Source organism: Cydia strobilella, chromosome 4 (assembly GCF_947568885.1).
Source record: "Cydia strobilella chromosome 4, ilCydStro3.1, whole genome shotgun sequence".
Classification (NCBI taxonomy): Eukaryota; Metazoa; Arthropoda; class Insecta; order Lepidoptera; family Tortricidae; genus Cydia; species Cydia strobilella.
Window position 1 is genome coordinate 10,586,629 of NC_086044.1, and position 27,026 is coordinate 10,613,654.

General features: G+C 39.3%; 1 protein-coding gene across 1 annotated transcript in view; it reads right to left on the reverse strand.

Moving 5' to 3' along the window:
• Positions 1–1,029: 1,029 nt before the first annotated feature.
• LOC134740604 (plasmanylethanolamine desaturase 1) overlaps positions 1,030–27,026 on the reverse strand; it is a 34,371-nt gene continuing 8,374 nt past the window's right edge. Inside the window, exons 2-4 of the mRNA XM_063673136.1 lie at positions 18,082–18,287; positions 9,514–9,732; positions 1,030–7,357 (exon numbers count right to left, since the gene is read on the reverse strand). Coding sequence (XP_063529206.1) covers positions 7,097–7,357; positions 9,514–9,732; positions 18,082–18,287 — 686 coding nt within the window. The 3' untranslated portion in view covers positions 1,030–7,096. The remainder of the gene's footprint in view (positions 7,358–9,513; positions 9,733–18,081; positions 18,288–27,026) is intronic.

A 27,026-nucleotide genomic window follows, 5' to 3' on the forward strand; every position in this document is an offset into this window, starting at 1 on the left:
AACTTAAGATTGTGTTAGAGATATTAATATTAAAGCCATGCCTATTGCTACAGAATAAAGAAGAACTAGATTCTTTGAAATTCTTTGGTCTTCGCAAGCTACCATGAACGCAACGCTATATGGTATGACCGTCTTATTCTCTTCGAGACCGTGCCTACGAGCTACGGTGCCAACGCACACAGATAGGTACTGTCTTGCATGGTATGTAAATATTATTTTAAGGAAAAGCTATTTGAGCGACAACGGTATACATATATTGTAGCCTGTAGGACACAGACGCGGGCCCCAGTCTCCCGAGAGTTAGGATTATTAGTAAAAGCGTCATACCTTACTTATTGTTATTTGTTAGTTTTTGTGGTTAAAGCACTCGTGTGGTAAATAAATCGCGATTCAAACCCTGATCGACCAAACAAGTATCGAAATACATCTCAGGTAGCGCTAGTGTTGGTTAAGTCTCGAGTCCTTTGCTTTAAGATTCGACTCAAGTTTTTGAGACTCTTATAATTAGATCGAAGCTAGAGTCCTTTCCGGGATTTGCAGCGTTGTTCTGTCGCCTGTGACGCATGTCGCAGATACCAGGTAGCGTCTATAACGTATTTATACAGAGTATTTCCATAACTCATAAGTAGGTAAGGCCTCATACTCACGAGCGCTTTTTCAACACGCGTTAAAAAAGCGTTTGAATGACACAAATGGAAACATGTGTATTTATTCACACAATGGCGGTAGCGCTTTTTATCAAGCGTTGTTGAATTTTCAACTTTGGTCTTTAAATCGAATTTAGCGTGCGGGCAGATTTAAAAGCGCTCGTGAGAATGAGGCCTAAGGTAAGGTGGGGTAAGACTAACATAATTTATTTTGCTCGGGACAAGATTAACAGTATGAGGATTCCATACAAGTGATAGTCTTAAGGCGGGATTCCACCAGAGTGCGGCACAAGCATATTCAGTACAAAAATGTTTGTGCCGTACAGTGCCGCACTCTGGTGAAATCCCGCCTTTACAGTTTGAATAATTCACGGTTAGTTTCACTAGACTTATAGGTATCGGGATTTCGAAAACAATACAAAAGGTAATCACGGTCTATATTCCGGTCGATACAAGTGAAAGTGTCTTATTCCGATAGTCTAACCTTAAACCTTAGATACCTTATGCCTCCAATAATTAACTGTGTGGTCCACTCCACTTTGGTGATCTCAATGGATATTGTAGTTAATTTACGTTTCTTAAATTAAATGATAGTCTTTAAATTAATCTCAATATCCTTAATAATTATCTACATGTATCATTGTCATAATTCATATTGTGAAAATAGAAATAGCAAAACGCTCAAAACGTTTCACGGCATATAATACCTACAGTCTCTTATTTTGTTTCTTCATTTATATATTAATATAATTTCAATATATTTATTTCAGACTGCATAGGTCCATAAAATTGTTAGTAAAGTACTTACAATTAGGAGTTAGTGCCTACACTGCCTACAAGCGATCATAATAATTGATGGCTTAAGTATATACTTAAAAGTGTATAGGTATAACATAAGATGCATCAAGTTACCAAAATACAGGGTAAACCAAAATAAATGGTGAACAGAAATATTATTATAGGCATCTATTTACTTAATTTATCATACTGAAATATTTTTTCCCCTCACTAGGTCGGAAAGCCGTCTATTATCCTTTAAAACAAGCGGGGAAAAACGCATTTTATCCACTAGTGGGGAAAGTAATTTGACCTTGGATGGAGCGTGTTTAAGTAGCTTGACAGATAACAAAACGTAAAACGCTCATAATAATGGTTCGTTAGATATTAATTATCCTTAAATAAATGGTTTGAGAATCTAATAAAAAAATACCAAATTTAGCTTTAGTTAATAATTTTAAGTCATAAACCTTAAAATTCCATAAGAAACGTTAGATTTTTTATAATGATGTTAAATATAATTCTGAACGCACAAGTTGAGTCGATGCAATTTCAAAACGCATCGTTGACATTTCATACGTCAGAACAGAAATGTCAACATTGTCAACAAAATTTTTACTGTTCTTCTCACCGACTCACGTAAAAATCAGAATTTCTAGTGTTTTCTGTTATAATATCGTAAACAAATTAGTGATTCCAGTGATGAAGATGATCTAACGCCTGTGGATGTTGCACTTTCCTCGCTATAGTGAGGGGAAAAGTTTTGTGTTACACACGGGTGCAAATGTATTTTACTTCTCGTGTGTTGAAACACTCGCTACGCTCAGGATTCTATTTTAGAACCACTCGCTTCGCTCGTGGTTCAACTATAGAATCCTTTCGCTTGCTCATGTTTCAATTCCACACTCGCGGGTAAAATACAACTTTGCACCCTTGTATAACAAATAACTATTTCGATTCATGATTTAGAGTATTAAGCTGTGCTGCAGTAGGTATTAGGTACATTTTTTTGGATTTATAAGGGTTAGAGCTTTCTCCTATTTTGCATAATAACTTTTGTAAATGCTTTGTTTATAAAAATAAAACTCTGGAATAACTTAATTGAGCATGGTACAAAGCTGCCATGCAAACTAGCGAAGTGATGTGCCGTTCCCAGGAATATTCATAATATCCAAAACTTTTCAAATCATAGTCATAATATACTTACATAGCAATGCACTATTAAAAAAAACCGGCCAAGTGCGAGTCGGACTCGCGCACGAAGGGTTCCGCACCATTACGGAAAAAAACAGCAAAAAAAATCACGTATGTTGTATGGGAGCCCCATTTAAATATTTATATTATTCTGTTTTTAGTATTTGTTGCTATAGCGGCAACAGAAATACATCATCTGTCAAAATTTCAACTGTCTAGCTATCACGGTTCATGAGATACAGCCTGGTGACAGACAGACGGACAGCGGAGTCTTAGTAATAGGGTCCCGTTTTTACCCTTTGGGTACGGAACCCTAAAAAACAACTAATACATCGTGAGATGCAATTAGCAATATAACCCGAAAGTGTTTATCCATAGGAGCCGTGCGGGTTGGAGGGTTTGCCATCTTGTGGCATTAAGGGTCCTCCACACTCATGCGCGAATCACGGCGCGACGCCGCGAACGTAAGTGTGGCGTCGATTTCGCAGATTGTTCACGCCTCCGCTCCTAGTTCTCCGTTTTTAGTCGGTTTATCGGCCCGAGTCAAAGGAGGCGCGAAGCGCGAACTGGCAAGACTCCAAATTACACACTATTTTGACTCATATGTGGCAAGATAAATAATAATTATATTATATAAAGAGGCTATATTTTACGGTTTTACAACAAAACAAAATGGAAAAATAGCTAAATCACGTATGATGCCATAGATAACTAGCAGTTAACCTCGATCAGCTTATGCTTTTCCGTTTCCGCCATCTTGGCGCGAACCAAACTGCGAAATCGCCGTGAAGTTTGCGAGTGTGGAGTCATACGTCAATGTCGCGACATGTTCTCTCCGCGAAGTCGCGCCGCGATTCACGCACATAGTCTGGAGGGAGCTTTACATATTTTGCGCCTCGCGCCAAAAATCTGACCTGTGCTGCCCTCTACAGTTTATGCACGCTCCCTATAGGTATATTTCGATAAAATGACAAAAATATACTTTTTTTTGTTATTCCACCAACAATAAAGTGCTCAACGTCAATAATTCATAATTGGACATATCGTGGAATTGGCCATTTATGACCTGCTAATAAAACTAATTACTTATCAGCGCTTGGCCATACCGATACCGTTACGTAAGAATCAAAGGATGGCGCACTGGCCGTAATAAAAAGGTGTATCGGAAATTATTATAATAAATGAGGTCGGCGCTTACGTAGCGAAGTACCGTATAAGAATTGAGTCGCCGCTATCATCATTATTTATCATTATTACATTAGCTGCCCCTCTGCCCTGTGTTTAAACAATACATGTAACCATTTTATGACGTGACCACTAACGTTTGACTCTATCAAGGAGTGGGCGATTGATAATTGTGAACTGTTCTTATAGTTAATCTGAAATACGTATGGGCGGTGTAATAAGGGCTTTTATGGAGTACAGGGAGTTGTAGAGAGTGAGAAAGAAAGAGAGAGAGAGAGAGAGAGAGAGAGACAGGATACACGATAAATAGGACTCGGGAAATTAGTCTACGTTAAACAAACTACGCTACTTTTGCGATCAATTGTTGAAATGGCCTGCATTTCAACAATTGATCGCAATTTATGAAATGACCAGACACAGATGACATGGCCAATTCTATTTCACAGATGATGTATTTCTGTTGCCGCTATAACAACAAATACTAAAAAGTACGGAACCCTCGGTGGGCGAGTCCGACTCGCACTTGGCCGGTTTTTGTGTCTCTCTCTTATGACATATTTATACGTCATTAGGATGATACGTCGGTGATACGTGAGGTTACGTCACCTAATGAATGAAACAACAGTGGTGATGCCGAAATTTGGTGATGTCTGTAGAAATTGTTCTCAGGAATATTCCGATAGCTGTTGAATCATACCTAATTTCCTATAAACTAAGAAGAAACTACCCAGGTAGCAAATTTACGTCAGCGACGTCATATTGACGGCATTATTACGTCATAATGACGTCGCTGACGTCATAATGACGTAGAAATGCTACTGGGGTATCACAGCACAGCAATATTTAAAATGGCAATTGATATTTTATTTCTTAAAATGTCACAAATAATGTAAACAATTTTAATTTTTCTAAAATAAAATTACGTTAAGGTCAACCGGGGCAAATGCGTTACTGTTTTATTAATATTTAGCAACAGCTCCTTTAACCCCATATTATGAAATATGTAATTAGTGTATTGAAATATTCTTTTCAACACACTTGCTCAAAACAACGTTTTTATTCCACCGATTTTTGGCTCATAATCCTAGATATTAAACACGCGCGCTCTTTCAGTGTATTATTCCACTCGTGCTTTTTCATTATATTATCCGACTGAGTTAAGAAGGTTGCTAATAATATGCATGGAAAGGGAGCCTTCTTTAATTGGTCGGACTGCCGGGCACCGGCGCGCCCGGCCGGCCCGCTCGGCTCGCCGCCCGCGGCCGGGGCGAGGGGCGGCCGGCAGTATGACAGATGCAACACACAATACTAACTGTTTTAACTATTAAAATTTGATTAATATGAGTATCTTTTTTTTTCTCGCAAGTGTGTTGAAAAACGTCGTATGAAACGCGTGTGCATTGGTCATTACACACATCGGCTTTCTTATTGCGCGCTCGCTTACAGCTCGCGCGCACAATATCGCCTCGTGTGTAATAACCAACTTAGCACACTTGTATCATAATGTACTATTACAATGCATGTGCTCGAAAAGTGCGTTTCCTACGGAGCCATATCATGCGGAAAGTACTACTTTCCGCACTAGTGCTTTTTGTTTTCAATTTTTTAATAATTAAACTTATTTGCCATGATATGTTTTTTTATTTATTCGCACAATGCATAGTAAAACATTGTATGATACACGTGCGTAAAGATGATTTCCGCACTTGTTGCATAAATAGCTATTTGCTGTGTGCTTTCTACACCTTTTTGCCAAGATATTCGTGAAGTAACTTTTTCGTTGCATTATAATTAAAATATACCTATCTATAGAGATGTTTTTTTAAGAAACGGAAATTTAGCGCCTTTGCCCGAGTTGGGCAAACTGCGTCTTTTTAAAATAATTTATAAACAATTACGATAAGACTTTTCAAACCTCGTGAAACGTGTTCATAATACAGTATTAAAAGGTATAAATAATCAATACAAGGGGCCAAAAACAGCAATTAACAACATCAAGTAGAAAGTAGTATAATTTGGTAAAATGCGTCCCTAATTTGTAGACGCATTTATCCAAACCTTATTTCCAGATGTTGTAAACCTTTTGTCGTTCAAAAAACTAATATTATTTTTTTAAAAGAGGTTCTATTTAAGTGTAGGCGAAAGTGTCTCTGGTAAAAAAATCTGGAAAATGTATGACTTATATTGCAAAGCTTGGCAAGCAAGAAGTAAGTTTCGTTCCGTAGAAAAGCTAGCATTAGAAAATTTTGTATGGTCGAAATTTTAACTTCGCGAGCTTTTCTACTGACGAAACTTTCTTGAATAGCTGCTAAAGCTACGTATCAAGTGTTTTGGTAAAACTACGTATCTAATAAAAAGGTGGTTGACCACTGACATTGGGGCAAATGCGTTACATAGGCGCAATTACCTCAACATTATTGACGCATTTTGCCAGTGGCGTAACTAGGCGTGGGCGAATTTGGTCGTCGGCCACGGCCTCGCGCCCCAAGGGGGGCCTCGCGAGAGGCCCCTCCGGGCGCAGAGAAAAAAAAGGGCCTCGCAAATGCGATTTCGCCCACGGCTAGATTAGTTCACGCTACGTCACTGCATTTTGTGTCACATATGTCTGAGCACATTTATTACTAAATATTACCCAATACACCGTGTAGGTTATACTGTATACTCTAATTTTCAAAATAGCCAACTATTTGAATACGATTCGGTAAAATGCCTTCTATGTTACGTGTTATCCTCCAAGTATATCTGGACTTTTTCTCTAGATGGAGGGAGCTGTAGTAACTAATGTTGTTTAAAAAATAACTCAAATAGACACAATAATCCCATAGTGGCAATTACCCCGGTTGACCTTACATATTCAATTTTTATTAGTATTAAATTTTCCCTACTTTAGGTAATATTTCTGAGAACAGATTACACTATTTCTAAGAATATCTCTAAGAACAGTACACATCACTAAGGATCATTCAGTAGCAGAGCATCTGTTGTACTGCAGTTTGTAAATAACTCTGGGGCAATGTAAATATTAGGTACAGTCGCCATCAGATATATGCGCACCTAGCGCCTTGACAATAGAGGCGTGTTCAGATATTTGTGAGCACCTCGGCCGCTCCGATATATCTGATGGCGACTGTACCTATTGCTGTATGCAACTATGCAGCACGGACAGCTGAGCAGTCATATTCTCATTACATCCTACAGAGCTGAATATATCATTTTCAGCGCAATATAAATTATTAATTGATTTGGTTGCCGTGGACGTATCATTAAACAATATGTAATAAAACGAATTACCATTACGACCGCTTTTGGGCCCACTTGAGGTCATCTGCCCTCGGCTTGCAGCCCGTCAAGGCTTCAATGACGTTTTCTAGAGTGGACCAGAAGCGTAACTTCTCCAGCGGCCAATTGAGCCAGCCGGTGGTGATGCAGAAGTAAGTCTCGTGCGGCGCCACGTGGTGGATGCGGTGGTGGCGCCGCGGCAGCACCACGTGCCATTCCTGGAGCGCCACCACCCAAGGCGGCAGACCGAAGTATGTATGCGACCATTTGTGGATCTGAAACGATGTCGATATCATGATGAGCTCCATTGCGTACCATGCAATCGCATCTTCAAAACCAAGTTTGGCTTCGCAAGCCACGACATTAGAGCGTTCCATGTTCCACATTAAAAACAGTTGAAGTCGCCGTCGTCGGACACGGCGAGGAGGACATTATAGTTTTTATTTTTATTTAAATGACATGAATGAACCGGCCAAGTGCGAGTCGGACTCGCGCACCGAGGGTTCCGTACATTACCCAATTTAAACAATGTATTTTTTATTTGAAACGTGATTGAAAGGTAAATTGCGGTTTACGATTTATGACGTATGAAAAAAAAACTACTTACTAGATCTCGTTCAAACCAATTTTCGGTGGAAGTTTGCATGCATAATGTACATCATATATTTTTTTTAGTTTTATCATTCTCTTATTTTAGAAGTTACAGGGGAGGGACGGGACGACGACGACGACACACATTTTATCACTTTGGAAGTGTCTCTCGCGCAAACTATTCAGTTTAGAAAAAAACCGGCCAAGTGCGAGTCGGACTCGCGTTCCAAAGGTTCCGTACATTACACAATTTAAACAATAATATAACAGTGCCTGAGTGAGTAGCGGTCACGACGGATGGGCGTCACGTACTGCGATACGTGCGTGTAAAAACACGTGAGTGAAACCGCTATGTTATAGTTAAGTTAATATGTCTCACGATAGTTTAAATTCGATTAACTTCTAAACTGTTAATCATAAAATTACAAAACTTTTCCCCTCACTATAGCGAGGAAAGTGCAACATCCACAGGCGTTAGATCATCTTCAACTTCATCACTGGAGTCACTCATTTTTTTACAATAATACGATATTATAACAGAAAACTCTGGAAGTTGTGTATTTTTACGTGTCGGAGTCGGTGAGAAATTTTTTGTTGATAATGTTGACATTTCTGACGATGCGTTTTGAAATTGCATCGACTCAACTTGTGCGTTCAGAATTACATTCAACATAATTTAAAAAAAAAGTTGCTTATGGAATTGAAGGTTTATGACTTAAAATCATTAAATAAAGCTAAATTTGGTATTTTTTATTAAATTCTCAAACCATTTATTTAATGATAATTAATATCGAACGAACCATTATTATGAGCGCTTTAGGTTTAGGTTTAATGGATAAAGGACGGCTTTCCGAGCTAGTGAGGGAAAAAAATATATTTGATATTCTCACAATGAGCTCTTTCATTTGATATGTAACACGATATAGTTTGAAAAACTTTATTTTTTAATTTTCTCATTTACCCCCCAAAAGTGGCCCGCATGTTTAAAATTAATTTGTTTACGTTACATGTCCGTCTTGGGGTCACAAACTTACAAATTTATACCAAATTTCAACTTAATTGGTCCAGTAGTTTCGGAGAAAATAGGCTGTGACTGACGGACGGACAGACAGACAGACAGACAGACAGACGCACGAGTGATCCCATAAGGGTTCCGTTTTTTTCTTTTTGAGGTACGGAACCCTAAAAATGATATTAGAAACCTCAAAAACATTTTTGAAGACCTATACATAGATACCCCACACCCCACACGTATGGGTTTGATGAAATAAAAATTTTTGAGTTTCAGTTCTAAGTATGGCGAACCCCCAAAATTTATTGTTTTTTTTTTCTATTTTTGTGTGAAAATCTTAATGCGGTGCACAAAATACATCTACTTACCAAGTTTCAACAGTATAGTTCTTATAGTTTCGGAAAAAAGTGGCTGTGACATACGGACGGACAGACAGACAGACAGACATGATGAATCCATAAGGGTTCCGTTTTTTGTCATTTCGCTACGGAACCCTAAAAACCGGAGTCGGACTCGCCCACCGAGGGTTCCGTACTTTTTAGAATTTGTTGTTATAGCGGCAACAGAAATACATCATCTGTGAAAATTTCAACTGTCTAGCTATCACGTTTGATGAGATACAACCTGGTGACAGACAGACAGACGGACGGACAGCAAAGAACAGTATATTATCGTTTTAGAGTAGGTATTTGAGTGAAGCGTTTATAAAGCCTATAAGTAGTTAGTGTAGGTACTATAGTAGGTACGTCAACATCGTCAAATAAACATATATGGTGGGTCGTTAAATACAAAAGTTCGCACTTCAAAATATTAAATCGATGATCTCACCTGATTAGTCATTGCCACAAATATACAACAAAAGTACCAGTACGCAATCCAATGGAATTCTCTCTCGATACTCGTATTGTCAAACGTCAGTAGCTGCCATACGATCCGCCCTAGAACGGGTATGGTGATAGCGAAATTGTCGCCATTAGTTTCCACAAAGTCGTGTCGCGTTATTGAAGTAGGGTCAATGTGGTGCTCGCGGAACGGTCTCAGGAAATTCTGAAAGTAACAAATAGGTAATTAACGTCTAGGTGTATATGTATTACAAACAAACAATCCTCTCCCACCGTTAGATTAAGAAATGCTTCTTGGAATTGTAATTTCGATTTACACTTTCACTCTGTTGCAGTAAAATAGTGAAACAATAACTACAAAAAAAAATCCTTTATGAAAATTCAAAGTTACCGTACCGGGTAACGTTAGAAAAATATACAGGGTGAAATTTTATTCACCAGCCATACTCTGCGTAGTGAATTTATAGGTCATAGATTGCCGCTGATTTCTATGGGACAGCGGACAGCCAAAATTTTTTTCGGGATTCGGCAGTGGTCCCATAATAAAGGTTGTTCAGTATGACCTATAAATTCACTACGCAGAGTAAGGCTGGTTAATAAAATTTCATTCTGTATACGTAATGTTTCTAGACTTCTAGCTTTACATTATTCCACTGTTCCATAGTATGTAAGTATGAATGTGTTAACTATTGTACCTACAGATTACATAAAGATACAGAATAAGTAGTAGGCGTAAGGCGTAAAGCGTACAAGATAATAAAGGACGCACAAAACATTGTTTTTATTGTACTTATTTTGACTGCTGAACTAGACAACAACTGGATTGTTAGAGTTAAACCAAGATAACTCTGCAACGAAATATCGGGAGCTCATAAATAATACAAAAGGTAATCACGGTCTACATCCCGGTCAATATAAGTCTAGTGGAACCAAGTGGAACTCTGCAACGATTTTGACAGCAAGAGTGTGCAAGTGTTATTTATACGTTATATTATACGTCATCATTTCCTTTAAGTTTGACATTTAAAATAACACTTGCACAGTCTGGGCTATTAAAATAGCTGCAGACTTATCTTACTATAACCAGAATTGCACCGTGCAGACTGCAGCGCCATCGAGTTCTGCGGTTAGGCTGTGGCTACGATGTTTTGTAATTAAACATATTTATGTCTAGTAACTGTGCATACGAAATTATTCTACAAAACGTTTTACAAACTACGAGAAATTGTGCAACTGACACGTATGTAGTTGTAGACACTCATCTGAAAATACAGTCACATTGAGGAATTTCTTCTTGTTTTTTTATAGTACATTATGATACAAGTGTGCTAAGTTGGTCATTACACACGAGGCGATATTGTGCGCACGAGCTGTAAGCGAGCGCGCAATAAGAAAGCCGATGTGTGTAAAGACCAATGCACACGCGTTTCATACGACGTTTTTCAACACACTTGCGAGAAAAAAAAAGAAACTCATAATTAATCAAATTTTAATAGTTAAAACAGTTAGTATTGTGTGTTGCATCTGTCATACTGCCGGCCGCCCCTCGCCCCGGCCGCGGGCGGCGCGGCGGGCGGGTCGGCCGGGCCGCGCACCGCGCAGGCGGTCGGGCGCGCCGGTGCCCGCCAGTCCGACCAATTAAGAAGGCTCTCTTTCCATGCATATTATTAGCAATCAGTTACCTTCTTAACTCAGTCGGATAATATAATGAAAAGCACGCGTGGAATAATACACTGAAAGAGCACGCGTGTTTAATATCTAGGATTATGAGCCAAAAATCGGTGGAATAAAAACGTCGTTTTGAGCAAGTGTGTTGAAAAAGTTTACAACAATAGTGGATAAAAGTCAAGATGCAGTATTAACTAATTCATAAAGGTGACTGATAACAATATATTTACGATTAAACGAAATAATGCAATCAGACTGGTCAATAATGCTTTACAAAACCCGAAATTGCTGGGCTACGGCACAGAATGGATAAAAAGGTACCACGTATTAATCTAAGATCGACCTTCAATTATCTGCTTACCGGATGATAAGTATACTTTATCAAATCAAATATGTCCCTGAACATATACCAATAGGGTTGCCGTAAAAATATGTTCATGACTATTTTTAATTAATATTTTTACGAATTTTACTGACTTGTTATCCACACGAACTTAGTTCCAATGGAAAGCAGAACACAGCAAACAATATGCATCACTTAGGTTGCTTACCTTTTTCTGGTCCCTAATATTACCTGGTAGCCGTGTCGCAACAGGCAAGTTGATATAAATAATTGCGCTCATCTGCTTACCACTAGAAAAATATATCAAAGTGTTGGCAATTATAGTAATATACATAGGGTTGCTAGAGTAAATCCGTTCATAAATAATGTTGCAGACTTTTAAATGAGAAAACCGGAGCAAGCAGGAAAGCATTGCTACTACAATTTGATGTAAAAAAACATCAAATAGAGAGGAATAACAATACGGCAATTTTTTTTTATCGTTTGAATCGGATACCTATATTTTTTTCAAATTTGCCATAATTTTCATATATTCTTCAAGTATCAAGCAGATGAGCGCAATTATTAATATCAACTTACCTGATTGTACACCACGTAAAAAGGGACCAGAAAGAAAAAGGTAAGCAACCTAACTGATGCACATATGTATTGTTTAATGCTGTATGCTTTCCATTAGAACAGAACTATTATATTAAGTTCGTTCGGCTAACAACTCAGTAATATTGTAAAAAAAATTATAAGAAATAAAAAATAGCCACATACAGCAATATGACAGTGCGATGGTCGCATTTCGGATTAATAAAAATAAAAGTTAAATCTTGTATGCTAGAAATATCGTAGGTAATTCTACAAGATACTGACATAATACGCTAAAGCTAAAGCAATAATTAATTGCTAGACGCAATAAAGCAGGTGGCACGCTACCGTGTGAATAGAAACATATGGATGAAAAGCTGATGCGACGGTGCAATGTGGTATTTCTCGATATATCTCTAAGTTTAGGTAAGTAGTTACATAACACAGTCTAAACTGTCATACTAAGATAGCATTTATTTAAAACAACGTTTTTGTTGCCCATGTAGACGCTTATACAAGTAGATATACGATTTGTAGCGTTGTAGCGGCATCCTTTCCCGAGGAAATTGATCGATGAAATAAGAAGCAAGTGGCTCAATTGAAATTGTCGCGAATGTTGCGAGTGTTAGCCTGGGGTACAATATACTACAGTGTTTTAAAAGCAGTAGTAATCCCAGCTTGTACAAAATTCAAGCTTTAAAGATCGTCAGTTTTTGTCGGGTTTTGTGTGTCAACTGAATTGTCCTCGACCGTAACAGTAAATAAAGGGAGTGTACTGAAGGCTTGGTACCTAATAACTGATTAAAATGTTCGGTCATCCTTCACTCGCTGGAAATTCCCTTGTGCTGTGTTTTTTTCACGCAATATTTGCATTTTTTAAAATATGACCCTACTACCTGTCCAACAACATATCATATTAGTAACCTACTATTACAGATCGGTGAAGTGTTAATATTACTTGCTAGTCATTGCTAAATACATTCTATCCATACGACATACTATCTACAATATCTACATAGATAAGATAAATAAACATTTTCAATTTAATTTAATCATTTTAAATATACATAACAAATATGTGCTGCCTTTATTAGTTTACATTGAAATTCAGTATACAGGTATTTTTGCCCTACAAAAGGTGGAGGTTAAAATGTTTGAAGGGACCAAATCTTCGTCATCGTTTTCGAAATCCGCACTCCCTTAAACCTATAAAACGACACCCATGACGACTTTTCTGATGGCCATCATATTGGACCCCAAAACAGTTCATTTTGAAATTCTAATCTCCCTAAAACATATAAAACGACATCCATGACAATTTTTATGACAACGTCCGCGATCTTGGATTCCAAAATAGTCATCATTGTCGAAATCCGCACTACCTAAAACGTATAAAACGACATCCATTGACGACTTTTATGACAACGTGAACGGCCGCCATCTTGGATTTCAAAATAGTCATCATTTTTGAAATCTGCACTCCCTAAATAAAACTTGTAAAACGACATCCATGACTATTTTTAGGGTTCCGTACCCAACAGGGTAAAAACGGGGACCCCACAGATTTGATTATAACTGGTTTATCTAAAGATTGTATCAATAACTTCTTTGTTTTGTTTCTGTATAGTTGGATATTAGATACTTTGTCCGTGATTGATATGGTGTTCTATTGTAAAATCATAGCTACATAACATTTGGTTGATTTCTTTACCAAAAGAACAGGCGGAATATTAGTTACCTATACCTATAGTAAAACACGATGTTCAAGGGTAGTACTATTAGTTATTCTGTGGTTCAAGCGTGTTGAATAGCATACTTTAATTATAGGATTCAGTTCCTTCAAAAGACACCAAAATCGCAAATACAAAAAGTTTAATCTTATTATTAATAGATAAATGAAAGTAGTTTAATCAGGCGTAACTGGCGTAAGCCAGAACTCAAACTTATTGACACAGAGGTCAACGTCGGTTGGACAGACAGGCCGACACATTTTTTTGCGACTACCGGAGCGCTATTAGTCGAAAAGCCTATTTAAAAAAGTTGTTTCTAAAAAGTTTTTTATTAAACACCGGCATCGAAATTTTACAAGCAAAAGAGACCAAAAGTATATTATCGGATGCTCGGATGTGTTTCTTAGGTGGTTGTCACACTGCCCCCGCGTCTCGCAACGAGAGCAACGGACTCGCATGCGGAGACAACGCACCAACGTCCGAGTTTTCTCCGCATCTCCGTCCGGAGCTGCGATACGCGACGTCCCGCGTCCCGCGTAGTGATGGGTCGTTACCAGTAACTTACTCAAAAGTGGGAATATTCCCGGTAACGCTACCAGTAACATTACCCAGATCGGTAACATTGAGTAACTTTGAAAAAATTATTAGAATTGTATACGCTTTTTTCGTGTTAAATACTTAAGAAAATAATAATTCTATTATTTACAGTCATAAAACAGTCAAGGAATCTCTGAAAGAGTAAATTCCCAATGTTACCGGTAACATTCCCAATATTACCAGGTATTTTTCCAAAGTTACTGGGAACATTACTATCTGGAAATAATGATTAAAAGTGGACTGGAAATAAAGTAAAAGAAAATATGTGTATAAATCAGTTTAATTATTAGAATAAACCAATCAACATCTAAATATATAAAAGAAGAAACTGACTGACTGACTGCCTGACTGACATATCAACACACAAGCCAAACCGCTGGTTCTAGAGATTCCAAATTTGGCACGTAGCTTTCTTATAAGGTCTAGGGGTGCACTAAGAAATGATTTTTTCAAAATTCACCCCCCAAGGGGGTTAAATGGGGGTTCAAAGTTTGTATGGGGAAACAAGATTAGTTAGACTATTATATTCGAAACTTCACAGGAGTATTCCTAACGATAAATGAATAAACACGTGTTACAGGTTTTTTTGCAAATTCCCCCCTAATAGGGGGAAATGTGGTGACAAAGTCTGAAAATCAACATGGGTATTGTTTCTATGGTTTATCGGGTTGCTAATTAGGAAAACAGGAACGATTTTAAAATCCAACGTGACGGACGTGAAAAACCATCTCCCCTGTTGGGGTGCAATAGGGTTGAAATGTCTAAATATCAATATGGGTGTCGTTTTTATGGTTTTTTGGGACGTTAATTACGAAAATCGCATCGATTTTGAAATTGAATAATGTGCTCATGAAAATTCTTGAAAGTACTCATATTTGTGCCAAATTGCAATTCAAACGGTCCAGTAGTTTCGGAGCAAATCGGTTGTAACAGACGGACCGACAGACAGCCACACGTGATCCTATAAGGGTTCTAATTTTGCTTTTGAGGTATGGAGACCCGCGTTATTCTAATAGATTTTTAAATTTGTATTTGGTGCCATCTCGATCGTCGTCAATCGGTACCTAGGCGAGTGCGGGCGGCGCGGCGGGACGGACGGGGCGGAAGGAGTAAGTCATCGGGAAACTTCCTGCATCCGTAATGAGTACATTCAAGGTGCTACAAGAAGTTGGTTGTCTGTTTGCTTCTTATAAGTTTAGGTTTCCATTCTAAGTAAAATCCAAAACATCGTAAGTACATATATATGTATTCTACCTTCTTCTTCTTATCGTGTGAAGGGATCAAAACTAAATAATTTTTTGCCAATATCTTGCCACCTCTAACCTACGAACGTGGATTAGATAATTATTCTACCTACGAACCATATACCATATAAACCATCTTTTGTAAGTAGTTATAAAACCATATTTTCTCCTTCCCCTGCCTCCCCCGCACCCTGTACATTAGACAAAAAGCCGCGGGCAAAAGCTAGTTTCGTATAACGTTTCAAGTGACAAACGTCATTTTTGAGTTGTTGGAATTTCGATTTTATATTAATTAATCAAATTTGAAATTAAAGTAGTAGTAGTAGTAAAGGGATAATAAATAATGATCACAGTTTTATACAAAATACTAGCTTTTGCCCGCGACTTCGTCTGCGTGGAATTAGTAATTTGGGTAGCTTATTTTTAAACAATCAGCTAGATTTATTGTCTCCCCATACAAACTTCCACCCCTTTTTACTACCTAAATTTTACCCGCTGAATAGCGTGTGGTAGCCCCCTGGTGGGAGATCAGCAGCGTCTCCAGCAGAAACTTGGTCACCAAAGTCTTGCAGGTGTTCCAGGTCTTGAGCTATCTCCATCATACACTACCAACGACACGTTGAGCGAGTGTTACCCCTGACCTTTTGTACCCAGCAGCACTCCAGGTGTTCCAGATCTTGAGCTTTTCCCATAATACACTACCAGCGGTACGTTGAGCTAGTGTTACCCCTGATCCGTTGCACCCAGCAGCACTCCAGGTGTTCCAGGTCTTGAGCTTTCCTCATCATATACAACCAGCGTCACGTTGAGCGAGTGTTACCCCTGACCCTTTGCTCCCAGTAGCACTCCACATTGTCTTGAGCTTTATCCATCGTATACTACCAGCAGCACGTTGAGCGATTGTTACCCCTGACTCCAGGTGTTCCAGGTCTTGAGCTGCCTCCATCATACATTACCAGCGGCACTTTGAGTGCTCCCCTTTCCATCCCCTTAAGGGGTGAGTTCTGGGATAAAAAAGTATCCTATGTCCTTCCCCGGTACTCACTATCTGTATACCAAATTTATAAAATTGATCCCATAGCTCTTATGTCAGCGAATTAAGAACTATGGGACATATTTTTGAGTAAGTTGTACTAAAAAAATAAGTTTTGAACCTTATTTTATCTCATATAAGTCATCACTATCATCAGTTTCGTATGTTACCGGCTTTTGGGAATGTTACTGGTAACATTGGTAACTTACTAGTAACATTCCCAAATGGAAACTTACTGGTAGCGGGAATGTTACCGCTGCCCATCACTAGTCCCGCGTTACTTCCGTCTCGCGATTATTTCACATTCGAACGTTAAGGTGAAGACAGTTCCTATTTGTCGATAAAATGGAAACGGAACTTATTCGGAACGCTGCGGTGATATTTTCAGTTCTGTTTTTGTACAATCGAGTCATAAAACGCAGAAGACACTGGGTACATCCCTATTTACAAACCAGACCTATAAATGGGTCTTTTGCTAGAGATTACCAAGATTTAAGGCAACACGAAGAAAAAAATGTTATGTGCACCCGTATGTCAACCGCGTCATTTGATTATTTGCTAAGCAAAATTGGAGTGATTATTACTGGCGCGGACACAAATTTTCGACGTTCTATTACGGCGGAAGAAAAGCTTTGGCTTACACTCAAGTAAGTAATAATCTACTACTTCAATCTTTAATTATACTTTTACAAGAATTCCTTATATTTATGATTATGATTAAAACCGATACTATAAAACTAAATAGATTTGGAATTAAATAAAAACAATATTTCGAATAATTAACTTTGGACGACTTTCAATTTCAAAAATAAACTTATCGACGTCGATATCCATTGCGTCTACGTCCTTTTTGCACTAAAATCCGTACGGCACTGCGGAGCTCGGTGTGACATACCCTGCGGGACGCACCGCGTCTCCGTCCGAGCGCGCGAGTCGTCTTGCGTCTCGCACCTCCGCGCGTCGATGCGGAGCCAGTGTGTCGTACCATGCGATTTTTCTATACTAAATCAAGATTCTACATACAAAGTTAAAAAACGCATCAACGGACGCCGCTGCGAGATGCGGAGCAGTGTGACGACCGCCTTAAAGAGTGAATGTTTTGACTGGCACAAGCCCCTTAAATCTAGTTTGAGAAACTATGCACTTGTAAATAGAAACTGGAAATGTGTGTCACTGCAGTAGTAATGCCAAGCCATGCGAGTCAAAGTAGGCAAATCAAACGTAATTTAACGAATTTGCTTTTAGTAGTTTCAGCAGCGTTAGTTATAAATAATGTATTAACACAATAGCAAATTTATGAATATGTGTTAAAGTGAGAAAAATTACATATAATGCTGAATGCATTTACAAAAATTTTAATTACTTTGCCAATAATAGGTAGGTCAACTGCTCCCCAAGTGTCCGCAGCCCAGTGCACAAAACCCGAAGCAAAGTCAGCTGTTAGAACACCAGCTATTGCCGCCAATAATAAGGAGACATCAGCACGAATGTGCCGAGCCATCAGGAGGCCCGAACACACGCACAATGTGCAACAAACCACCACGCACACCCATTCCTGTAGTCTCTTGCCTGTCAAAACAAAAGTTATTATCATCTCATGCATTACAATTGACTGCTTCTCCACCAGACTTGTGCTGAGCTAAGGATGTGATTGATATCCACCAATTAGGATCGTTTATCTTTATAGCTGGTGGTAACGGGTTCAAGGCACAGTATTACAATTATTTCAAGGTAGCTTTATTTCAGCAATAGGATGGTAAGGTAAAGATGAGAGCTGAAGATTTTTGCAAGCAATAGAAGGTGGTGGAATAGTTTTTTTATAGCTTAGTTTGATATCAATCACAATTTAGCTACCACTTACATCTCTGATGGAAAAACAGATTTAGTGCCCTAGGTATAGGGAACTCAACAAGTGATCCCGTAAATGTAAAAAATGGACTAATAGCATTAGTAAAATTTTAATTCAGGCATTAGTATTTAGTTCAATTAACTGACTTAAAGAGCTTTCTAGTAAATCTTTTAGCCATTCCATTTCCTTTTGCACTAAGCCTTCGACAAGATTACCTACTGCATGTCTAAGAAAAGTTCCTAAACCTCGCCGTCTCAAATTAATTCAAGAGATCTTTTGGTACCTTCTGTGATCGCGTTGTCTTGTACTAAATGCAATATAAAAATATTAAGTAGTATTATAATATACAGTATGTATAATACCTAGTACCTATCTACGAAAACTAGTTGATGGGGAACTGAGTGAACTCAGCATGCATGGTCGCGACAGTATCTCGCCGCGAGATAGACTACCCGTCCCCCTTTAATTCATACATTTAGTAAAAGACGGGTAGTCTATCTCGCGAGCTCGTGAGCGAACTGACAACGACGAGCGCTCTAATGTCTCTGCGACGTTTTATCGCCAGACGTGGATGCCCGAAAAGAATGTCAATATGGAAGGACAACGCGACCACCTTCAGGGGAGCTGACCGCTTACGCAAGCCGTGCGACCCATCGACCGAGACGAGCTTACTCGCTTCGGCAGTCCTCGGCAGATAGAATGGAGCTTTCTCGCTCCCAGCAGCCTCCGCACATGGGAGGCTGCTGGGAGCGAGTTAATACAGCCGTGAAGACTGCGCTGCGCCACCCTTAATTCCAGGATCCCCAGGGAGGACACCCTCACCACTCTGCTGGCTGAGGCGGAAGCAATCGTGAACGGCGGACGACCTACCACTTACGCCTAATGACTTCCTAATGAGGGCTAACGCGTATGAATTCGCCGCTAGGGGCGCTAGTGTAGATGGTGGTCTTTTCCATAGTTCGAAATGTCAAATGTCACTTGTCACTTCAATGACTGACAGCTGTTTTTTAGTCTTTTGGACCACCATCAACAGAGGCGCCAACTGGTGAGCAAAAAAACGATAGCCCTCATTCCGATGACCGACCGGACAGGAATAACTGCAACTTCCGGAACCTTCAACGACGGGGACCTCCTGCGACGGTCGTGGCGGGAGTCACAGAGGCTGGCTGACCTACTTTGGAAGCGCTGGGTGAAGGTCTGAAGGAGTACCTACCCACCTTGACAAGGCGCGAAAAGTGGTACTAGTCCTCAACCCCCCTTCGCTGAAGGAAACATAGTCGTCGTAGCCTACAGCCAATCACCTCGCAACCTGTGGCCGCGAGGAAGAGTTGTGAAGACTTACCCGGGACGTGACGGACAGGTCCGAGTTGCAGACGTCCAGACCAGTCATGGACTTTACTATCAACCGGTGACTAAACTATGTTGACTTGACGTGAGACCGACGCAAGATTGAACTGACTGCCCTGACTGACTTAAGCGACGACTTGACCTGACTTTATTTGACGCGACTTATTGAATTGACAAGGTCAGACCCGGCTTGACACGGCCTGACGTGGTCTGATCTGACCTAGCCTGACACGGCCCGACTCGACTAAGCCACGGCGGTTGGAAGCCCCTCAGCATTTGAGTATTGGCAGACGTCCAATAACGGAGGTGGGGATGTCGTGGCTTCTAGAGCCTCCGTGGTGACCTGACAATCCTGACATAGACCGACTGGCTGACTGACATACATATTTGGAACGACCGACATTTAAATTAAAATTAGATATGACAATTACAAGACAAAAATCAGACCAGTTCACGACAGACAACCGAACAAGGCAGACGACAACGACAGACCGTTCACAGGTTCAAAATGGTACTGAAATTAAATTCTTTCACTGTATTTACATCATATTGTGTAAAAACATTTTCTATGTTAATATCCAGAGAAGAATATGAGGATTACGCGTTTTAGTACAATCGGATTAAGTCTCACCTCGAAATCCTTCCAAAGTTATGAAATTTAAAGTGGAATTCATATTCCTCCAAGTTTCATATTAAGAGAATATCCCCTGAAAGGGTATAAGCGCTTAATCTGGATTCAGCTATTATGTTCTATAACAAGATGTATTTTTTCCGCAAAGTTATCTAGGACTTATTTGTGTAGAATTTAATAAGCTTTAATGTTGCCTTACACCATATTTTCATAGAGAACGTATATTTAGAGTAAAACGCAAATTTCTCCAGGATGGTACACATTTTCTAAGATGGCTGCGATTCCTCGAGGTCCCCAAATGTGAAATAGTGTGGACATGAAAGAGACCTTACATACCAAATTTCATATCTTTGGAAGGATTTCGAGGTGAGACTTAATCCGGTTGTATGTAGAAGTAAAAGCGGTCGTCTACTATCCTCTTAAATTTGAAACAATAGTATTCAAAAAGCGAACTGATTTTATTTTGCTTTTAAATCGAACGAAACAAAAAAAAACTGTTCCATGTAAAAAATATAAAAGTTTCATTGAAGGTAATCAGTAATGTTTAGGACAATATGAAGCTAGAGGCCAGATTAGCCTTATTATCTGGCTATATCTAAGTTTTATATATCTAGGAAACAATTTAAGTACTTCTCGGAAACAATTTATTTTGAACACCCGATTGATAGGAGCCCATTGGCTGCAAAATTAACTCTAGTACCTACCTACTTATCAACTACCTAATAAAAAGAATGCGCTCAATTAAATGTCAGCCTGTATACTATTATACTTCAGTCAACACGCTTTATAACATGGTGACGAGCAATTATTTGTATAATAATTTAAGGGTATAAAGAAAATTCAGTTCCAAATCGAACGACTATTATCGGCTAATCGATACGAGTTATGAAGTAGACGATACTTAAGTATAAAGTTGACTCCATTTTCTGAATAAACCATTGCCACCTTGCCGCCTATATTTGACGTTAGCTACGATAGGACGCCCATTTGTCATGTTTGTAGGCAGGGATAATTAATATAATTATACCTTCCTACTTATATTGATTCGAACAATACCCGTGTCAAAGCCTTACAATGCGAGTAGGTATTACAGTTTACAAGCCCAATTCTGTCTAATAGATCGCTGAAACTTCAGTGTTCACAGTCAAAAAGGCAAAAATATCTATACTCGATACAGATAAATGGCTCAAAAATATGTGAACACGACTTTATTGTTTAAGGTGTAAGAGCGTACACATATTTTTGAAACTTTGGGAATGTATATATATTTATGCCCTTGACTGTACACAGATCGAAGTTATATTGGGACTTGGGATAATTACAATTTGTTTGGTGGAATCATTTTAATAATTAGGTAGGTACTTAATACTTGTTTGCCACCTTTCTAATATTTTCTTTGATAATGTCGAAATAGCACGACATCATAAGTATCATAACATTTAAAACCTTCGCGCTTTGAACACATATTAAATCACATATCGGGTCTAACGTCGATAAATAAAGGTAACAAAATAAATTCGCGATAGACCCGATTGTAAATGTGTAGCACGACATCGACGGATATCGAATGATTTCTAGGGTTCCGTACCCAAAGGGTAAAAACGGGACCCTATTACTAAGACTCTGCTGTCCGTCTGTCTGTAACCAGGCTGTATCTCATGAACCGTGATAGCTAGACAGTTGAAATTTTCAGAGATTATGTATTTCTGTTGCCGCTATAACAACAAATACTAAACAAAAACTAAAAGTACGGAACCCTCGGTGCGCGAGTCCGACTCGCACTTGGCCGGTTTTTTAAGTTAAAATACGTAATACATAGCTAAATAACAATAAGTGTTTAGAATGGGCTACTTCCCAATTTAAATCGTTATCGTGTTGTTTTTAGGGTTCCGTACCAAAAAGGTACAAAAATAACCCTTATGGTGCGACTCAGTCCGTCCGTGGGGTCGGTAAAAATTTTCACAGATGATGTACTTCTGTTGCCGCTATAACAACAAATACTAAAAAGTAGGGAACCCTCGGTGGGCGAGTCCGACTCGCACATGTCCTGTATTCAATTATAATCAACGACTTCGAGTATGACTGTTTTAGATTTCATTATGTACGCGAGCCATTAAACGAACCAATCCCTGAAGTTAATGTAGCCAGGGTTAATAACCCAATTGAAAATGTTGAGTTCACACCGGATTTAGTCAGTAAGGCGATTTTGATTTTCGACGAAAGCTCATCAATGGGACCTGATGGAATACCTGCAGTTCTGCTAAATAAATGTATTAAGGGCCTTGCACCTCAGCTAGCCCATATAATGACATTATCATTTCGTGAGCACCGATTGCCCCTTGATTGGAAGAATGCCAACGTTACGCCTATATATAAAAAAGGAGGCAAACTCATAGCGGGTAATTATCGTCCCATAAGCCTCACATGTATATGTAAAGCAATGGAAAAAAAATTCACAGGCGCGATGAGGAACTTCATAGCAAGAGAGCACGTCATTATAGATGAACAACACGGATTCAGCCCAAAGAAATCAACGGTAACAAACCTATTATGTTGTGTTGACAGATGGACTAGTAGCTGGAATGAAAAGCTTCCAGCGGATGTTATTTACCTGGACTACGAGAAAGCATTCGACCGCGTCCCGATAAACAGACTCCTTGTCAAGTTAGAGCATTTTGGAATTCGCGGAAATTTACTCAATTGGATAAAATACTTCTTGACAGGGAGGAAGTTTCGTGTACGAGTTGGAGGGCACCTTTCGGATCCGCATGACGTCTACAGTGGAGTCCCGCAGGGTTCTGTACTTGGACCAATGCTGTTTGGGATTTTTCTGACGGATCTTAGGCAAGTTGTAGAGTCAGATTTGTTTTTATTCGCTGACGACACAAAGATTATGGGAAACCCTCTTGTTATCCATAACATCATACAGCAGGACTTAGACCGCATTTATCAATGGACCAAAGATTGGCTTATAACCCTCAACGCAGACAAGTGCACTGTACTTCATATAGGGAAAAAAAACCTTAAGCAGACATATAATATTGGCTCCAAAAATTTGCAACGTGTTGCTTCCCAGCGAGATCTTGGTGTCGTTATAGCTGATAACTTAAAATGGGAGGAACACATTTTGGGTTTTACCAAAAAGGCTAACTCTGTTTTATATACCTAGTCGGCTCATAAGTTCTGTCACTGGCCTTTAAAATTTAAATTTGGAACTCCTAAAACAAAAACCGTTCTGCATTTGAATTTCGAATCTTTATTAAATATTTGAGTAGTATAATTTTGCAATTTTCTGTTTTCTTCAACATGGAGTGGACGCTTAAAGATAGCCGTACCGCAATAATTGCACTATATCGTTGTGGTCACTCGCCGACTAAAATTTTTAAGCTACTTGAAAATTTAAAATTCTCTAAGATTTGTGTATCGTACCATAGAAAGATACAGTGAGGTCTCTAGTTTAAATGACAAGAAAAGAAGCGGTCGTCCGCGTACAGCTAGGACTCCAGCGGTTGTACAAGCAATTAGGGCACGCATTGCCAGAAATCCCGCTAGGAAACAAAAAGTTATGGCCCTCCAGATGGGTTTGAGCAAAAACACGGTGAAAAGAGTGCTTAATCAAGACCTGAGACTTCGTGCTTATAAACGAAAAACTGGCCATCTTCTCAATGGTCGGCTTAAAGCTTTAAGGCTTAAAAGATCTAAAGCTTTATTGAAGAAGTACGCTAAAAATAAGCACCGTTGTATACTGTTTTCGGACGAGAAAATTTTTGACATAGAAGAAAACTGTAATAAACAAAATGATAGAGTGTACGCTCGCAATAGTAAAGAAGCGTCTAATAGCATTCCCCGTATTCAAAGAGGTCATCACCCTTCATCTGTGATGGTTTGGCTGGGAGTTTCTTATGCGGGCGTCACTAGTATGCATTTTTGTGAGAAAGGAGTAAAAACTAGTGCCAAAGTGTACCAAGACACGGTGTTGACTAATATTGTGAAACCACTATCCCATACGATGTTTCTAAACCAGCATTGGGTTTTCCAGCAGGACTCTGCTCCAGCCTATAAGGCAAAGTCTACACAAGCCTGGCTCGCCTCCAATAAAATCGACTTTATACGGCATGAAGATTGGCCCTCCTCTAGCCCAGATCTTAATCCTTTAGACTATAAAATATGGCAGTATTTAGAGGAAAAGGTGTGCTCAAAACCTCATGCAAATCTAGACTCGCTGAAAAAATCTCTTGCTACGGCAGTAGCCAATATCGATATGAAAGTGGTGCGTGAATCCATTGACGACTGGCCACGAAGACTTCAAGCCTGTGTAGATAATTATGGCGGTCATTTTGAATAAATGTTATACATTTAGATTCTCTAGTTTATAAGCTTTCAAACGCTGTACAAATTATACGGAATAAACTTAAACTTTTGACTTCGGTTACCGCGATAGTTACTCATGAAATAAAACTATGAAAACGGATTATATCGCGTATATTGAATTTATAATACATCCCGACGTTTCGAACTCTTTACAGCGTTCGTGGTCAACGGGTGACTGAGGAAAAAAAAAAACTTTTTTTTTTTTTTTTCCTAACCTAAACTTTTGATTTTATTTGATACTATGTATATGACAGAACTTATGAGCCGACTAGGTATGATTAAGAAAGCTTACCGTTATATGGATAAGAATATTTTCATAAAGCTCAATAAAACATACGTAAGACCCTTATAAAATTAAAATTAAAATTCATTTATTTCGAGTATCTGTGACTCATAAGTACATAATACATATTACAAACATTAAACAAAACACAAACATTAACACGATAACATTAAACAAAAACTACAAAAATTACATTACATTAAATTACATTAATTACAAAAATTACATTAAAGTAGGTAGCTGTGGTAAATACATTGACACCCTTCATCTATTTCTCAACGTGTTTACCACAGTGCTGCCGGGCGTATGAAGTCCGCAGCAAAATGTGATATACGGACAAAACTTGTCCGCAATCATTTCTAGGACGCTGTTGGAGCTGGCGCGGACGCGTCGCACCAGGGACGCGGCTCGCAGGCGCATAGTAGCTGACGCGCTGCAATATCGCGGCAGCCCCATCAGCGCCCTAAACGCGTTATTATATTGTACTTGTAGGGCCTTATACGACTTCAGGGTGAACTTTCGCCACAGACTGCAGGTGTAAAATGTTGTGCAAAAAGCTCTAAACAATGTCACTTTACTCTCCTTTGAGCACCGAGCAAATCTGCGTGCAATCATATTAGCTCTGATCGATAAGGCCCTACGTTCCCGTTCTATGTCAGCATCGTCCCTGAGGTCGGCAGTAACTATATGACCTAAATATTTGTACTGGTATACCCTTTCTAGGGCAACCGTGTTGAGTCTGATAGGTGGTATTACTGACGGGATTTTAGACTCGACCCCAAACACCATGTACTGACTTTTGCTTGTATTATATTTTAGACCGTGCGTGTGTGCGTAGTCTTCACACACTTTAAGCAACCTTCTGATGCCACAGACTGACGCACTCAACAGCACCATGTCGTCGGCATAGCTCAAGTTGTTCATATTAACCCCGTCTACGTGACAGCCCACATGCATGCTGCTGAGCGCGACAATCAGCTCGTTCATATATAGGTTGAAAAGTGATGGTGAGCTCAACCCCCCCTGCCTCACCCCACATTCCAACCTATATGTCTCAGACAATGTACCTGCCCATCTCACGTTGTTGATCTGGTTTCCATACCAATATCTAAATATACCTATCAGATCGGGAGCTAAGTTAATTCCTTCTAGTTTCTTCCAAAGTATATCGTAGGAAACCAGATCAAACGCTTTTGATAAATCAAGGTAACAAGCATAAACTGGCGTATTCCTGTCAACATAATACGCGGCGGTATGCTTAAGGCACAGGATAGCACTTTCAGTAGACAGCCCGGGCCTAAACCCGAACTGGTTGTCATGTAACGAAAGGTTCTTATTCAACTGCGCATTAAGCACACCGTCCAGTACCTTTGCCATAACAGTAGCGAGCGATATCGGCCTATAGTTAGTTTTACTAGTTAGGTCTCCTGTCTTGTTTTTCACCACTGGTATGACAACGGTTTTTATTAAGTCGATTGGCAGGTAGGAGTGGGATATACACAGAGAATAAAACATTGCAAGTACACGCGAAATATGACAACCAGCATAACGTAGATGTTCCACACTGAGGCCATCATGATCAGGCGACTTACCACCAGACATAGATTTAATGGATTTGGCTACCTCTGAGACCGATATCCTTGTCGCCTGTCTATTCATAATGGTCCCAGTGCCCGCCCCCCTTTCACATGAAGGTGTTACGCTAGGTTGCACAGTAAAGTGGTCTCTGAAAATGTTAGCAATAGCCTTATGATCCGTTACCCCCTCCACGCTCGCCGGCGGGCCAGACCTGACATTTAACTTGCTAGTTGACTTCCAAAAAGCCTT